At 38.4% G+C, this 18,311-nt stretch overlaps 2 protein-coding genes across 2 annotated transcripts; one reads left to right on the top strand and one right to left on the bottom strand.

The window, feature by feature from the left end:
- Nucleotides 1-4,516: 4,516 nt before the first annotated feature.
- On the top strand, nucleotides 4,517-5,160 carry LOC6557732 (N-alpha-acetyltransferase 30A). The gene has a single exon (XM_001984041.3). It carries the CDS (start codon nucleotides 4,561-4,563, stop codon nucleotides 5,083-5,085), a length of 525 nt encoding a protein of 174 aa, XP_001984077.1. The 5' UTR covers nucleotides 4,517-4,560; the 3' UTR covers nucleotides 5,086-5,160.
- A 3,560-nt stretch (nucleotides 5,161-8,720) lies between these two features.
- Nucleotides 8,721-14,210, bottom strand: LOC6557735 (protein rhomboid). Its single transcript, XM_001984040.2, has 4 exons — nucleotides 13,787-14,210; nucleotides 11,159-11,742; nucleotides 9,786-10,203; nucleotides 8,721-9,708 (listed from the first exon to the last, which is right to left on the bottom strand). Exons 2-4 carry the CDS (start codon nucleotides 11,699-11,701, stop codon nucleotides 9,359-9,361), a joined length of 1,311 nt encoding a protein of 436 aa, XP_001984076.1. The 5' UTR covers nucleotides 11,702-11,742; nucleotides 13,787-14,210; the 3' UTR covers nucleotides 8,721-9,358.
- Between the last annotated feature and the right edge of the window lie 4,101 nt (nucleotides 14,211-18,311).

The following is an 18,311-nucleotide window of genomic DNA, read 5'->3' on the forward strand; positions in this document are numbered from 1 at the left end:
TGCAAAAATTGTCAAAATGATATAAGCAAATAATATGTTCACCCAACTAGTCGGGGAAATTGGAAATGGGCGTAGCAACAGAAGAAGCACAAATAAGAAAAATAAGCTGACACTTTTGCTTGGACAAAGGATTCAATTGACGTTGATTAATGCGGGTCTGACGATCTAATTAGCCATTGTCCGCGCCCAGATTACGCAGATAATAAATGATTAAAAATTAGTATGCACAAATTTAAAAGCGGTATTTTAATAAATGCCAAAACATTAACAAAAAGGTGCAGCTGTAGAAAAAATTGGTTTAGTTTTGACAAAATATATGGCTCTCATCAATTTTATTTCATATAAAAACTTTTAATACGCCACATTTTGAGGGTATAATTTTAACATGAATTTCGAGCCAGAATTACGTTAAAAACTTTGATTGCAATTTACATGTAGAGGTGAAATCATATTTAAAAAGCTCGGAGCATTTTTGTCAAAGTATTTTAGCATAAATTCCGGAATTGTAGACAGTTTCAAACGATTAGAAAAAAGTCGAAAATAACCTGTGTAATATTTTTAATTGACTTCTAAACTGTGCTGCTGTCCCAAGGCTTAAACACACACATTAAAATCACGATGAACTCATTGAGACCAAGTAAATAAATCATATCAATAAGAAAGAGACTAAAGTCAGAGCAGTATAGAGTTGGTTCTTATGCTGACTGTCTGCTAACTGCCTTCTTGCTGTGCTTGGCAAACATGTTTATAACAAGTACGAGTGTAAAGTTCGAAGATATCCTATACACAGCTGTTAAATATATGAAAGGTTTGCTGGTTTACTTTCTTCAACATGAGAATACGTTTTGGTTAAGAAAATATATGCGTTTCTTATCCAATCTTGATGAAAGTTTCACAGACGTTCGTCAGGAATAAAAATACTTTCAGGTATCTAAGATACATTCTTCTGCTTGTTACATACGTACGCATAACTTCAGTATACCCCTTTTACCCATTACACAATGGAACTGCTGCGAATAAAAAGTACAAGTTAATATTTATGTAATGCAGCAGATACAAAGTACAACAACGTTGAGACTCGGATCATTACATTGACATATTCATGCACACGCGTTCATGTATCAGGAATTTAGCTGAAGAGGCGAACAATGCCAGGCAAGGAGCAGCGAGCAGGTGGAGGGCAGGACAAGTGAGGGCATCATTGGTGACCATGTAAAGTGCGGACGATGCGTCCCACGCGACGCAGAAAAATCAACCTGCATTTTGTGGCTATGCCTTTGGCTTTTGTTACTGTGATGACAGAGAAGATGATGACGACGACGACGACGACGGCAACGATGTGGAAAAGTATCTCACAGTTGTGGTTCTGGTTGGGTATCCGTTCGCCTTTATCTGCGACAGTGAACAGTGCGGAACAGCGAGAGGACTGTTCATGTTCGCGATGCATGCTTATCAAAAGTTCTCCTTGTACCTGTCATAAGGCCCACTGAAATATTGTGGCCAGGAATGTGTGCAGACTAAACTGAAACTCGACTGAAGTGTGTGTGCCCCTCGGGCCATTTGCAGTTGAACTTTTTTAATAAACTCTGCCATCCACTCCTGGACAAAAGGTGAAGCAGCCGCCTGCTTCAGGATTTGTGCATTTATCTCACTTGGCGCCATGGCAAATATGGAAATTTGTTGCAAGCTCTATTATTTTTTTGTTGCCGCATGCGGCACTTGACTTCTTTTTTTTTTGTTTGTTATATTTTATGCCGCTAAGCGCTTCATTAAGTACTTGGGGCACTGCAGTGAGTCCTGCCTCGCAGCACGACTGCCTGAGTGTCCTTATGTCCTTATGCTATAACTAATTGTTGCGACCTGAATTTTTTTTATGTATATCTAGAAAAGGGATTTTTTGTTGTGTCTTTGGCTTGGCACGGTTTGAATACACTTTTCAGGCACTCTTAGAGAATATCGCTAGTTCTCAATTTCAGTGAAACTCTTTTAGAAATCTAAGATTTTGTGCTGTAAAGTTTTCAAACCCCTTTAATTGTTCTCCAAAACTTCTTACATCCATAACTTTGTCCAAACTGAGAACTATATTAAATCTTGAGGCATTTTTAATTATTTTATTCTACAATTTGTTTTCGTAAACTTTTCGAATTTATTAAAAACATTTCACATATAAAGTTTACCCAGAATTCTAATAATAATAACTTTTCCAAAGCTGAACTTATACTCAACTTTTGAGTTCATTTGTACTTTAGTTTAATTCTACATCTAAAATTGCTTAGAATGACTTTAAGCAACCCAAACTGTGTCAAAATGATTTTCAATTCATTTTACTATCTAATTCCTTCTTCAATATGTAACACAACTTATGATAAAATGGCGATACTCTTTCTGCAAGGGTATATTTAAAAAAATGCTTAGAAAACGAGTTCAGGACTGAAAGCGCCTTCTCTGTGGCAGTGCCAAAAGCCGCTTGACCCCGCCAGCTAGGACAAAGGATTCGCCGATGTTAAACGTTTTTGCGGTCGTAGCCAAAAGTAATTATACAAAAATGCGACACAAATGTTGAAATAATAAGGCTGCTATTCCAACCACAAATAAGGCAGAAACTGCAAGGATTTCATTTGCAGAGCTCCAACAAAATTAGCTGAGCGTTGTGGAGTGGAGCTGCGACAAAGTTGGATTTGGGGGACGGTCAAAAAATCAAGCTACGGGTTTAATCTATGCAATGGGCCGTAAATGTGTGTGCCACCATCAACATCATATTGAATTTCATGGATCGGGATATGAGACTTGGCATTTATGGGCGGAGCTTTTAGGTTAATTGCCTTGCTGGTGTCGCCAGCACATTGTTGCAATACAGCTTGGATGGAGTGGACTGAGCTGGACTGTCCAAAAACTGCTTGCCCCATATGAGGTCATATTGTGGCTTCATCAAAACTTGCCATTGCGGCGTGCCCCAAACCAGCCGAAAGCCAGGCAAAAATCCGACAAAAACCACCCATTTAGCCAGCAGAAACAGGAGCAGACACAGGCGAAATTAGTTTTCATTTATGCAGAAGGCGCCTTCCGCGACATCACCTCCCTGTGCGTGCTGGCTGGCAATTTAAGTCTGGCCCCCCATTCGAGGTGTACAAGTGCTCCAACATTCATTTATATCCTGGCAACAGTGTTGGCCAACTTTCGACAAACAAACAAAAAAACGAAGGATTCCAATGGCAAAAAAAAATGCCAAATGATACTTATCTGAAGTTGAGTTAAGAGTTGGGTTTTCAACAACATAGAACTTAAGCTTAAATACTTTAAATATTTGAATTGTAATAGCTGTAAAAGGGAATCGAAAAAAGTGATAATCAGCTTTACATACATATATAATGTGTTTATAGCTATATATAGCTTTCAAATATATTTTGTGTACTGTAAAAAGTGTGCAAATCCCTACCAAAATGATTTTACCAATATTTAAATATTTTTGTTAGTATTTTTAAAAGCATTTGCTTGCTCTGCAAAGAAAAAAAGCCAAAAAAATAAACAAAAACCCGCTAACTTGTTGTTTTAAAAATATTTGCCACACTGTTTCTGTTTGCCACAGACAACAAAGGATTTGCGTTATGTCAAAATTTGGTTGCAGACATTTTCATAATTTTCACATGCTCAAAAACCCAGGTGTTTGCGTGCTTACCTGTCAACGCCAAAAGGGTAGATTGGGGAAGTGGATGGGGCAAGGGGTGTGGAGCAGATAGCACCCGGCTGGGTGTGTCGCTTAATTGCCACAGCTCACGGGCTGAATGGGTTTTTTTGTGGGCGATATCCTTCTATGCGAGTCAGCCGAATGTGCCAACTGCTGATATGGAGCTGTGCCCCTGCAGCCCCTTTGACAAGGTCGTTTAAATGGAAACTATTTGCTGTTAAAAGCAGAGAAGACGACTTGATTAATGTTCATTTGCTCTTAAGAAGAAAAGATAGAATTCAACTTGCTTAAGAATAATTTACCTTTAAGGGTATGGAATTAGCTAGTGCATTAATAATATCATTTTTATCGAGATATTTTGTGTTTATATCAAGACTTCATTGGCAAAACTTCATTGGATATGTTTCTTACTTCATTTTGGAGTCTCTTTTTACCTCAACCCATTAAAAATTGGAATGAAGTTGTGCGAAAGAAAGTATCAGACAGATATATAAATCTTCTTAATCAGCATCAACATCCAAGTATCATCAGGATGAACAAACCGATCGCAGGGACAAAAAGATCTAGAAACTTTCAATTTTGGAATCTAAGCTCTGCCACTGAAAAAGTTTCTTTTATTTTATCGATACCTGTGCCCTTTTTGCAAATATCGATACATATCAATTTCCGATAGCAATAAAAGACGCGATTCTTAAGATAAAGCCCGCGATTATTACAAAAAGTTACAAATTCTTCATTAGGTGTGAACACTTCATTAAGATCGAATAAGAAGCAAAGATTTTCTGTCTCTAACTTTGTTCTCTCTAGTTGACTAATAAGTCAGTGTAGATATTTCAACCATTTACTATATCATTTAAGAAAATTGTAACGCAAATATGGGCGATGGACCGGATCCGGCTCTGGCGCTGAGGAGGGAGTTGCCGCCAGAGATTACATACACCGTTTTCAACAGCGAATCCGAGTTGAAGACCATTCGAGCCCTGATCGAGATGTCGCTCTCCGAGCCGTACTCGATTTACACGTATCGCTACTTTGTCTACAATTGGCCAGAGCTCTGCATCTTTGCGCGTCATGGTGAACGCTATGTGGGCGTCATCGTCTCCAAGATGGAGCAGAAGAGCAGCTATGCGCGGCACGGCTACATTGCCATGCTGGCCGTTGAGCCTGGCTATCGCCTGTTGAGAATTGGCACCAAGCTCGTGGAGAAGACCATTGAGGCCATGTTGCTGGAGCATGTGGATGAGATTGCGCTGGAAACGGAACTGTCCAACAAGGCGGCACTGCGTCTGTACGAGAGTCTTGGTTTCATACGGGAGAAGCGTATGCTGCGCTTCTATATGAACGGTGTGGATGCACTGGGTCTTAGGCTAATCCTCTCCTCGAATGCTAAATTACAGTGATGTTGTTGTTGTTGTTAGTTTTACTTACAGTAGAGATGTGTTGGCTTAAAGATAAAGATGCTGCTCAACTGACTGCCTCTCTCTGGCTCTCTCTCCTGCTCTCCCTGTCTCTGTCTCATTCTCTGCTTCTCTCCTGATGCTGTCATTTTGTGCTGTCAATTAGCGCCCCATGGTGAGGCAGCTACAGTAGTCACTTAATAGCCACCGACTGACAACTTGTGCTCAGGTAAGGCAAACTATTTGATAGCCACCTAATTGAGTGCAATTACTGATGGACGACAGCAAGCAACAAGCAGCTCAAAGGATGTGAAACTTGTAACCCACACAAAGATTACCTTTGACATTCACCCTTGCCAACAGCAGCCAGCCAGGCCAGCTATTCATGGAGGGATAATTACCATTCAGGGTCATATCAAATGACTTTTCCTCTTTCGTCGAGTTATGCACTTATTAAGCGAGCTCAGCCACTTATGATAAGGATATACACATACATACATAAATACATAAGAATATATATACTTGTCCTGGCTACGAGGTGGTCCTTTCTTAGCACACGAGAGTGAGCATCATATATATATAAATATTTTCTTTAGCTACAAATTATGCTATGATTTTCATTTATAATTCTAATAGATGCTATATATATATAATAATTAATCATTACCCTTTGCTAAAAATAACAAAATCATCGAAACGCATAATCAAAGTTATTATTAGCTTAATTATTTAATAAGTATTTCTTAGAATTTATATATTAATGGTTAGTTATACATTCATAACTAAATATAAGTGGGTCTAGGTTTGTCTTATTTATTTTGCAGAATAAATATAAAAAAAGGTTTCTTTAGCTTTAAGATTTCGTCTGATTTTCCTCTATCAAAAATATATACGTTTATTTTGATCATGCTCAGTATGAATTTGTTGGAAAACGTGCCAAACTTTAATAAGCAAATTGTAAATAATTCTTAAAGATAGCTCACAAAACACACTATCGAAACTTTGATAAATAAATAGTCCAAAATAAATCGAAATAAATCATAAAAGCTTGCTAACAAAATTAACGACTCTTTGATAACTAAAAAGTCGTAAATTAAATGTTACAAATCAAAATACCGATACTTTAATAAATTATAGTATTTGATTAATATTCTCTTTGCTATTAGATTATAAATTGGCTTGAAATTTACGGTTCTTGCCCCAAGCCAAGCTGATTGCTAAGTTTGTTGCATTGAGTAGTCCTTATTGATGAGAACCTCGATAAGATTTCCTATGCACAAACTCTTGATAAACTCCGTTTTGCGTGAAGATGCAATTTTGTTGGCATTAGAGACTGTGATAATATTGCACTCTTTTTTAGCCAAACACTTGAGAGGCCCTCTTGGTTTGCCCTCGGACGAACGTTGATCTTTGATCCGCACTTGAGGCAGGCCAGCTTAGCGGACCAGCTTCCTCAGTTGAGCCACTTGAGCGATTTGAACGGCTTCACCTTTGGACCAAATACAGTGCGCTCGCTCTCTCTCTCTCTCTCTCACACACTCTCTCTCTCTCTTAGCTTTTGGGGCAGGTGGCTGAGTTGGCCAGTTGGTGCCACAGACGCAAACGTAACGTTGCAAGCACGGCGTTGATTGAATTGCACCTGCCATTCGCAGAAAACAAGCCGAACGGCTTCTGCCAGGCCACGAAGGGGTGAGGTGGGGTGTGTGTGAGTGTGTCAGTGTGTGTGTGAGTGTGTCAGTGTGTGTGTGTGTGTACTTGATGACCAACGCCCGATGCTCGCGTTATTTATGTGGATTTTTGGCTCAACTCTCAAGCCTGACGACGTCGTCGTCGTCCTCGTCTCTCTAAACTGTCACTGACATTTTACCTGAATTTCAATTTGATGGCTGGTTGACGGCGGCAGCTTCTGTCTTCTGACTCACACACACATAAATCTTGGCTTGGGGGAGGAGCAGGCGGAGATGGATGGGTGGCAGGGACTAACGAGCTGTGTAATCCTGGGACAGAACCCCTAATGCTCTGTGTTTCTTGCTCCTGCTCAGTTGACTGCTTTCGACAATGACAAATACCACAAATCCCAAAACTCTCTATAACAGCATATAGACATATATATATATATATATATATATATTTATACATATTTATACATGCATTATTTGCTCAGATCTAATGCAAATGCAGAAATAATTAGCAGATGCATTCAAGCAGATGGCAAATGTAATGCAAAATCATTTTGCCATTGTTTTTGATTATGCAGCATAGATAATGAGTGCATATTCAATTAATATCTGTTGTTGCAACAATTGTGCATGTATTTTTATTTATTTATGATTGTTGCAAGTGCAATAAGCCGGAGCAAAGCTTAGTTTCACTCGATTGATTGATTGATAGTTGTGCGAGTTGCGATAAAAAAGAAACATGGTCGTGGCTATGATGAAGGGGCATATATATATATATATATATATACATAGAAAATGTGTATGATAAATGTAAATAATATATATGAATAACAAATGGGTTTTAAATGCAAGAATTAGAGATAAGTTCTTGTATAAAAAGCTTTTTTGTTTACCAAGATATCTTAAATAAACATTTGGACAAAATATCATCGAAAACGGACTATTATATTCTATAGCTCCCATAGCTTCCATGCTTCCATTATTATGCTCTTCAAATTAACTTAAAAACTTATCTGATTACCATATCATATGGCTTTCATAGAAAGAATCCTTTTGCTTTCCTTTTCAATCTATTCAGCGATTGGTTTCACTTTAAATTTCAGCTTTTCGTCTATCCCTGAAAACCGTAGTCATTTTAAAAGAATATCCTGTTGAGTCCTTCAGTGAGTACCCCAAGTTGGGAATTCTATTCTTGCTGTAAATGCAAATTTTACCCTGAAATGAAAAACTTTAAATAAAACGCACCATGAATTTCATATATAATTTAGACATTTATTTTGTTCAAATTTTAATTTATTGTTTTTTTTTGTTGTTTTTCTTTGCTATTTTGTTTTGTCTCGTTCTTGACACATACATGTACATATTTTATATCATTTTTATTAGGATAAGGGGGGTGGGGGGGGGGGGATTTACGTGTGTTCACAACTATTTTTTTCATTAGCTTAGCTTTTATATATATATATGCGAATTTGTTGGGGATTGATTTTTTTTGGCTTACGCTTTGCTGAGTTTTACGCTAGATTAACTCTTGATTTCACGTGAATGAATATTTATTATGGTAATTATAGTAATCGTAATTTTCGGTCAATATGTCAAGAACTAACTCTAACTACTCGTAAATATTGATTTTAGTTTAATCTTCTTTTTTTCAGCATTTGAATTTTTGCTCGCAATTTTTGTGGTTTTTGTTGTGTTTTATAATTATTTTTGATTATTTGTATTATCTTTGGCTTTTCGGTTTGTGTTTTTTTTAGGTTAATAAATATTTGTGTGTGTTTTGTTTTTTGTGGATTTTGAACGCATTTGAAGTGGCTTTAATTTAATTTAATTATTGTTTGCTGTGGTTTTTGCTTTTGACTAGTGTGCGACTTAATAATATTTACAATTTCAAACAATTTGTTATGTCTAATTATACATATATATATAGCTATGTATATATATATATATATAGTGTGTGGCGTATATCTAGAGTGTGTTTATTTTAATAATTAAATAGACTATAATATAAACAAGGAGCTCTGATCAAATTCATTAGGCTCTAATCGCAAATCCTATCAATAAGTTAAATTGGTGCCAATAAATTATTACAAAAAATAAATGAACTATAAACATTGTTTAGGAAATCATAGCGAGAGAGGCGATTAGTTATAGTTTTTCTCCTTCATCTTCTACTACTTCTTCTGGGGTGTTCTTTTTCTTCGAGGGTGGGGGTTGGTGTTTTTGTTTTGTTATTTTTGTTTTGTTTTACACGCAAAATAAATTCAGTCTTTGGTTCTATCACAACATTTGTTTACACGTTTCGGCCCGTTCTTCATTTGAGTTTTTGAGTGATTTGATTTTGGTTGTTGTTGTTTCTGTTGTTGTTGTTGTTCTGCTTTTCGGTTTGTTGTCTGCGTGAAATGTTGGAAATGAAACGCTAACGGAACGCAACGCAACGGAACGGAACGAAAAGTAAAGCCGAACGAATTTCGAATTTAGTTTTAAACTAAAATCGCATTTTAACTTTTTTACTTTTTTTTTTTTTCGTTTTTTTGTTTGTTTTTTCTTCCTATCTGTCTATGTTTCTCTCCTGGGTTTGTAGTAGTTTTAGTAGTTGCTTAGGACACGCCCAAGTCGTGCAGCAAATGTTGTGTGATCACCTCGCCCTGCTCCTCCATCAACTGCGCGGTGACAGTGTTGATCAGATTGAAGACGATCGCAAAAACGGTGAATGCACAATAGACGCCCAGCGCCAGCCACCAAATCAGCTGTTCGTATTCACGATGACCGAAATTCTTCAACACTAGAAAACCGATAGTTAAACCCGCCAATGCTCCAGTCAAATGGGCAATATACGAGACTTGGGGTCCCTTGGCAAAGGCGGATGTTGTTGCGGAGGCGGCGCCAGCGGCGGAGGCGTCTCCATCAAAATATTGCGTATACAAAGCATAACCCAAATCGCAAGAGACTGCAAGGAGAAGGAGCAGAGGGGAAGACTCTAAATTAGTTGGGGTTTATTTAAGAAAGAGTCTCTTTTTAACTCACCAAAAATGACCACAGAGCCGAGTTGAGTCGATGCGGATTTCATGTGCGCATAATTCAGCGTAATATTGGCCAGATGAGCTGCCAACAGGGCATAAACCCCGCCACTGGCACCCACAAGAAAAACCTCCGAGTCGACAACACTGGTGCCCAGACTCCCAGCAAAGACGCCAGCCAAATAGATGACGCCGATGCGCGACGTGCCATGCATCACTTCCAGTGGAACGCCAAAGAACAACTGTATGATGATGTTGAACCCCAAATGGAACCAGTTCGCGTGCAGGAACATATAGCTAAAGAAACGCCAGACTTGGAGGCGACGATCGGGTCGATAGACCAAAACTGAATCACTGGGAATCGGAACCGGTGAGCCAAAGTTCTGGGCGGGCATTGTGTAACGGTCATAGGCAAAGATTGCAATCTACATAAAAGAAAGAGGAAGAGAAAGCATAATGTGAAACATTAGTTTTGTTGTTGTTGTTGTTGTCGCAGCACGCGACGTTTGACGTACAAATTCCATGTGTTCCACATAAAAGACAAGCAGCAGCACACACACACACACATACAGCAGTCGGAGCTGCATACAGACACACACACAAACACATAGCAGTGCTGCTTTGAGTCCTGCCAACTTTATTTTGGCATTCGCTGTAACTTTACTAGCGCGCCATCTCACTCCCACTAACACAGTCAGTCTCAGTCTGCCCTTTTTTCTCAGTCTACTTTTAGTTTTTATTATGCTCGTCTTGTTGTTGTTGTTGTTGCTGCTTGTTTACAATCGATTTTGGGGCGCCAGGCAGGCAGCCAGAGACGGAAAAACTTCTTACGTTTTTCCCTATGTGTGTGTTAGTGAAAGAATGTGCAAAAGAAAGCAGAAATTTTATCGCTTTTAGTTAGAAGTGGAGAATTTGTAAAGTTCTTCAACGAATTTTATTGCATTTTGCGGTTCTTTGATTCAATCATAATAATAAATTATCAAAACAACAACAAATCCTATTAGCAATGAGCATTGCTATCTGGTTTTGTTTTCAATGTTTGCAAACACTTTTTGTGCAGACAAAACGGAAATGAAACATGAGCTAATTTGCACTATGTATGTGTGTGTGTGTGTGTGCTTGGTAAGGATGAGTGTGGTAGAAATGTACCGATAAAACAAAAAAGTATGGTACAAATGTATCAAAAAAGGTAGAAATGTACCAAAAATGGATACTTGATCACGACTTTGTGGTACGAATGTACCAAACGCGTTATTTATATATTATTTACGATTATGTGGTAGAAAGGGATATTTGTTTTCTAGTGTGGTACATTTGGGCAAGTTACTCGTTCCATTCCACTTTTGGGTGTTTTTTTTTTAGCCTTAATTGTTAACTCACCTCAATGACGGAGATCATCAGAATGAACCAAGGCCAATGTTTGCGATGCTCGAATTTGAGCATTGCCAAATCATCCGCTTCCAGCGTTGCCAAATTGCAGCCCGCATTTGTGGCAGCAACTGTTGCAGATGGTATTGCAGTTGCTGCTGTAGATGTTGCTGTTGTTGGCGCTGTCATTTTGTGGAGCGTATCGCGTTGCATATAAATGTGTTCGCCTTGGCGGGTGCAGCAAGTGCTGCTCGCCGTGCTGCAATCCGTGTCATAAGAGGACGATGCGGATGCGGAGGATGAGGCTGAGCAGGAGCGGGCAAAGTTGCAGTTGCCACTTGTCGCTGGAATGTCAATGATGATCGCGGCTGTTGCAGTTGCTGTTGCTGGTTTTGTTGCCGCTGCTTGAAGCTCTTCTTCTTCCGCCTCCGCCTCTGTTGTTGCGTCCGCTTCTAGTTGCAGCTTTGTGTGCGGTTTCTGTGTGCTGCTTGTTGCTGCTGCTGTTGTTGTTGTTGCTGTTGTTGTTGTTGTTGCTGTTGTTGTTCTCGCCTCCATTTTGTTGAGCTAAAAGTCTTTTCCCTTTTTATTTGCTGGTGCTGCAATGAGTAAAACAAAATAAAAATCAATAATTAATTTACTTGCCGCGCACAATAAACAAAAAATTAATTAAGTGCATAAATTATTCATAAAACAAGCAAAAAAAAAAAAAAAAAAAAATTGAAAAAAATCCGGACAACATAAAAAATGATATAAACAAATAATAAACTGACAAATAAACAACAAAAAATTATTAATAAATAACTAAAGGAAAAAGAAAAAGGGGGCCAATAGCAACATTAATTATCGGAAACTCTACATTTGCGTCTGGCATTTTGTTTATCGCTCGCAGAACTTGCAAGTTGCATTCCTAGGCCGGAACACCACCCCCGCCCCCCTTCCTCTCTGCTGCTCCTCAGTTGCCTGTTTGTATTTTGGAATGTTTATTTGTATGTAGGTCAGCAGTAACATCTCCGCTCTGCAAGAGCCCCATCAAATTTGATGGTCTCTCACTCTCCATCTCCCTTCCCCTCCCACTCTCTCTCTTTTTCCTTCTCCTTTGTTTCTGGTTAAGGGTGGCTTCACAAAACTAAAATTAGCCAGCAAGGCGCACGTTGAAATAAAATACAGTTAAAGGCCTGCTCACTCCCACTCCCTCCTTCACCCGTCTCTCTCCCTCCCACACTTTTACTATCTGTGTTCTGCTTTTTCTTCGTCTGCATGTGCTTTATATGAAACCAAACGGAACTTCACTTGGCTGCCTACCAGAGAGACAGAGACAGAAGGAGAGTTGGAGGGAAGGTGCTATTTTTATGTAATATGCTTCTATGTAGTAATTTTCATTTGAATGCTGCTCACAAAGATTGTATATTTTTTTTTGCCAAGTTCGAGTTCAAAGTTGTTGACATAACTAAATGGCTTTTAAATTAACTGCATTTTTACTGCTGTTGCTGCTGTTTTCTTGTTGTTGTTGTTGGTGTTGTTGTATTTGGAAGGCCGTTTCGCTAATGGGCCAACAAACCAATCAGCTAATAACAGCAAATTATTGTAATTTTTCTCTTTTTTTCTTGTCTTGTCTTGTTCAAATTATGTTAATCGCATTCGTTTCAATTACCAAACGTATCACTAATGACATTTTTGCTGCCTGCACACAACATAACAAAAAAGAAAAAAAAAAGAAATCTCTTCGCTCAGTGTATTGTTTATTGTGATCACATTTGCACGCCTAAATTGACTTAAATTCTTTAAGTTTTTTAAGTCGCTCAACAATAGGCAAAAAGTTTCCAAATTTTTAACGTCGCCTTTTCCATTGCACAATGCACACTCATAAATACACACACACACATACACTCACACAGACGCACACATGTATGATGAGTTTGTTCGTTCACTTCCTCCCACCTACACACACACACACATACAAACTTTAAGCTTGCCTGCTGTCTTCGCAAGTGCACTCACACACACACACATACTCACTCGCTCACTCATATTTTAATGTTGATATTGCTTGTGTGTGGGAGAAGTTCGAAGCGCACTTCTAACTGTGCATGTTTGTTGTTGTCTTGCTTGGTTGCCTAGCAGCAGCAGCAAGCTTTTTTTCTCTCATTTTTCATTTCTTCTTTTTGGTTATTTCTTATGTGTGTTGTTGCTTTGCTTATTCATTAATTAATTTATTAATTTTTCAAGCGGAATTTACGTTTTTGCGCAAGCTGCACCAAATAAGCAAAGAGCATGAAAATTTTGTATTGTTGCCTGTTTGCTTGCGTGCTGCACGTTTGCCAATTAACACACAGACAGACAAGCAGACATGTTGCGTATGATTTGCAATAAATGAAATTAACTCGAACTCAAACTCAAACTCAAAAATAGTTTCACATGAACCCCAGTCACAATTTGCCCATTGCACTTACACACACACACACACATACACACACACACGCAGATGTAATCGCCTTTTTGCTCGCCACCCCTAATAACAAAAAAATATAAACTGTTGAGTTGAACAAACTCATTACGGGCCCTTTTGCTGCACTTAATATTTTTCCCTGCGACAATTTCCATTGCAATTTTATCTCATTAAGGTCAAAATTGCTGGCTTACCTTTTAATATTATGATATTTGTGTATTTCTTTTAAGAACTTATTTTTGGTATCTAAAATTAATGTTGGTGTCGCTTTTTTAATCCAATTGTTGCTTAATTTTGTTCGTTAATTATTTTTTTAAAATTATTATAGCTTTTCACTTTGCTTCACTCTGCTGCTTGCCACAATTGATAATAATTTTAAACTTTGTTTTAATGCTCATAAAATTCATTTTGAGCATAGAGCGAAAATTGTGTTGTTGCTTTTTTCTACACTTTTTTGTTGATGTTGTTGGTTTTTACACGCACATTTGAACACCTGAACACTTTGAGCGATTTTCTTTCAATTTGACGAATTTCTTGTTGTTTATCGAGTCCGTTAAGTGAATCGTTTTCTTATTTGTTCTTAGACGATGCTCTCGCATTCACGTCTCGCACGCAACTAAAGCAGCTCCAAGCAAGTGCCGCTCTTTAAATAGCTGGTCGCGCAACTTCTCACATGGGGGTGGGTTGCCATCATACCAGGCAGGTGAGTCGAACCACTGAGAGAGAGAATGTCTACAACGTGTTCGAACCAACACAGCCGGCTGCAACAAATTGCATTTAATTGTTTTTCTTTTAAAAGTCTGTTGATATCTGCAGATATTAAATACTTTAAATTGATTATTTTCGTATGGGCTAAATTCATAGGCTAAATTAGCTTATTCGAAATGAGTGCAACTGCAGATTAAGAGCGAAAGAGAGAAATGTATGTTGGACTTCGAGCATGTTGTGTTTTCGTTTTTGTGGTTCGCGAGCGTAAGCGTATAAGAGTTTCACTCAGTGTTGTTCTTGTTGTTGTCCACTCTGCAACATGTTTGTTCACCGCAAATCCGGTATTTTAAACTTGAATTCATTTTGCAACCGTCAATAGCAATACAAACTTCTTATGTGCGGCACATTCCATTGCTACCATTCATACAACCAATCAAATATATATACAAAAAAACAAAAAGTTCCTACTGTGCCGCTATGCATACCACATTGTATATTCGACTAGCTGCGATTTTATTCAAATATGCGTAATATGCGATTAGTCAATCGTCTTGCAATGCAGTTGAGCTGTTGACCATGATTCATCCATCAGCGCCATTACCAATCTCTATCTGACTGAGTAAACCTGAAAAGATACTCTTTGTGATGAAATTTTTGTGTACTGCCCGCCGTTCTAGCCAGGGAATCAACTCAATGAAAGAAAAACTTAAGCAATTTTTATCTTTGTTCTAAATCAAACTGCAAATTGCTTCTTTTGAAATGGACTATTGTGTGAATTCTGCGAAAAAGTCGTTTTTAATATTGCTCATTTGGGTTTTTAGGATTGGAGAAATTTCCTAATTACTGCAAATTTTTTTTAATATTATTATAATTCGCAATATTGGAATTAATTGTTTTCTAGTGGCAAATTTTAGTACATGGTTCTCATAATTCTATATTACAAGGATAAAACAATTTCAAACAATTAAAAACTTTTCAATATCAAAATATATATATTTGCTTATAGATTCTATGATTTATACATATAAACATAAATGCAATATTTGTGGCATTGGAGCCGCAAACATTTAAATCATATTTTTCAAAAATGTTATAAATACTGTGTAAGATTCAAAGTCGGACTAAACTATTACTTATTTTTCAAGGATTAGATTATAGATATATGTATAAATAAATATATATTTTTTTGAAGCGTGCCACAATTCAGAAACAGCAACAACTGGCAGCTGTTTCACTTAATTATATAAAGCAGGTGTGTTTAAATTTGAAAGACGTCAATGAGAAATCAACGCAGACTGTAAATCAACAAAGAAAATGCAAAATATGGCCCAAACATACCCCGACTCCCTTTCCTACCCTTTCATATCTGCTGGAAAAGATAGATTTTCCTCAGTGTCTATCTCGCCGATCGACGCCAAGTGGTTTTAAATTTCACACCTTCGTCCGTGGCAGAAGTTTGCTAGATCAAAATCGGTAGCAAAAATAAATATTTATACAAATTATTAAGACGACTGCCACAAAGCGTGATCCGGAGGCAGACTAAGACCAAAAATAAGGAAAAGAAAAACGAAAAGGGCGAACTCGTTCGCTGGAAAAGGCAACGAAATGTTGCACAAAAGGAGTAGCAAGCACCTAAAGCCGAGCTGCAATGCCACAGTAGGATCAACAGTGGGATCTACTATTATCGACTACTACGTGGCTACGTGTTTTGCATGATAAGCCGGGAATTTACACAGATGCCATTCGATAAGACAAACACAGCAGAAAGTCTCAAGCTGCATGTGAAAGTGAAAAGTGTTTTTCCAATGTGTTTTCGAAGAGTTTCACATAAAAATCACATACACATACACACAAACCATACGCACAGAGATTTATGATGACTTTTTAACATGTGCATGCAACAGGTAAGCCCGCACACACACAGACACACACACACACATACACAACTACACACAGTGACCATGACCATGACCGTGGCACGTCATCAACAGCAGCAGCAGCAGCCAGCAGCAGCCAGCATCGTAAATCCTTTTTTCCCACGTTCGCTTGCAGCGCGGGGAGGCACGTCCCAGGCACGTAGGGGACTCCACACGCAACGCAACAAATATTCTCTTGCCAAGTCACAGTCACAGTCACTGGTCACAGTCACTGGTCACAGTCACTCGTCGCAAATCACAGGTAAGTCACCCACTCAGTCACCCAGTCACCTGTGGGCGTGGGCTTCCCTCTCTCGACCTGGGGAATTCCTTTTTGATGTGTGTTTCTTTTTCGCTCTGCCAAACATGTGCGTGCCACATGTGTCCGGAGTCAGGAAATTCCGCACTTGTTTGTTGCTGTTGCTGCGACAGGAACACAGGTTCATCGTCTACGTCGGTGTCCTTGCTCCCTTCCGTTGCATTGCGGATTTTCATCTGAAATTGTGAAGCGCATTTCGCGATTTCGGCGACTTTTGTTGCACTTGTCAACAAAATTGCTCATCCTGTGAGTCCATGTGTGTTTTTCCCATTTAGTGCATGGCATACAATCTCTCGAGTCGGTGCAACAAATTCAGGGGCGCGTCTCTCAGAACAGCTTCCTAGAATGTAAAGCGAACGTGCCGCAAATATTTCAAATCAATAATGCAGCTACTAAAGGATATTTAGTCGAGAAAGCGAGACTAAATAAATCAAGATAAATACAAAAAGCAAATTTATATCTAAATAAAATTAAATTTTTGTGAAATTCCAGCAAATTGTTTGTATTTGGATTATATATTTTCTATGACAAAATTGCTAACTGTTCCCATGGCTTAGAACCATCCATGTTAATCACATCCTTTTCCTGATTGCTTCCTCAACATTTATGAATGACTCGTTGTTGATCTGGGAATGAATGAAATTGTTGAATTGTTATAGATTCCTTCCTACTTGGATTTATTTTATCTGTTTATTTTCTGTTTATTTATGTATTGCGATTGACCATTGACTATTTGACCAAGTCAAAGCCAATTCAAATTTGCCAATTGATGTTTCAATGATTTTTCCATGCCAAACATTTGCCGCTTGTCCCAATTTTCTGCCGTTTGGCCAAAGTGCTGCTTGAGTCAACAGAAAACTGAAACAAAAGCGTTGTCTTTGGCCCAGTCTGGGAAAACTGCTTGGCATACAAATGTCCTGCTTAAAGGGAGCTGACCTGCTGCTGTCCTGCTCCTTGGCCAGTTGGGTTCAGTTCGGTTTCGGGATTAGGCTGCACAATAATTTCAACAATTACTACTTGAATGCAATGTTTATGTTCAATTATAGACGGCCATGGGTCTGGCATTCGGGCAAGGACATGCCTGGACTCGCGTTGCAATTCATTGATTGACATTTTTACTATGTACACTCTCCGCATATCCCTCCATCCTTCCTTCCTTCCATCCTTCCTTGTGCTCTGGCAATAACAATAAATTTCCAATTTGTGTTTGGCATTGGCCATAATGACGTCCACAAAAGGCAAACTTAATCCAATAGATAAATTTGAGGGCTCGTCGTCGTCGTCAGCAGTTGCCGTAGAAAGGGTCCTTGTTTTTGTCTGTGTTGCGGACAGTCTCATTACTGGGGCCATTATATTATATACTCCTCTCTCGCCATCAACTCAATCAATTTTTCCAATTTCCATTTACAATTGAGTGTCGCAGCCACAACATTTGCTGCCACCAACTGTAAAATACTTACTGAAGGCAACCCCCTCAACTCCTCTACCCCTTCCAGCCACTGTTGTAGCCCAGCAAGTTGTGCATTCGCTTTCAAATGGAAATTTTCTTTGCATTAGTTTCAACTGCAATGTTTTTAATTTTTTTTTTTTTAGTTTTAGTTTTGTTTTTTTGGTATTGGTATGGCTTGTTTACATTTCGAAGTTGTTTTCCTTTTCATACTCGTTGCATAATCGAATGCAATGTGTTTTTATTCTGTCTGCCGTGTGTTCTCGTTCTGCTGGCCAGCATCAAAGTTCCGCAAAATAAAAAGCAAACAAACAAACAAAGTTCTTTCC

Source organism: Drosophila grimshawi, unplaced genomic scaffold, assembly GCF_018153295.1.
Source record: "Drosophila grimshawi isolate 15287-2541.00 unplaced genomic scaffold, ASM1815329v1 contig_44, whole genome shotgun sequence".
NCBI lineage: Eukaryota > Metazoa > Arthropoda > Insecta > Diptera > Drosophilidae > Drosophila > Drosophila grimshawi.

Coding starts and splice junctions, on each gene's coding strand:
- LOC6557732 (XM_001984041.3), top strand. CDS start 4,561: ATGGGCGATGGACCGGATCCGGCTCTGGCGCTGAGGAGGGAGTTGCCG.
- LOC6557735 (XM_001984040.2), bottom strand. CDS start 11,701: ATGGAGGCGAGAACAACAACAGCAACAACAACAACAACAGCAACAACA. Junction 10,204..11,158: donor TGATGATCTCCGTCATTGAG/GTGAGTTAACAA, acceptor TCTTTTATGTAG/ATTGCAATCTTTGCCTATGA. Junction 9,709..9,785: donor CGGCTCTGTGGTCATTTTTG/GTGAGTTAAAAA, acceptor TTCTCCTTGCAG/TCTCTTGCGATTTGGGTTAT.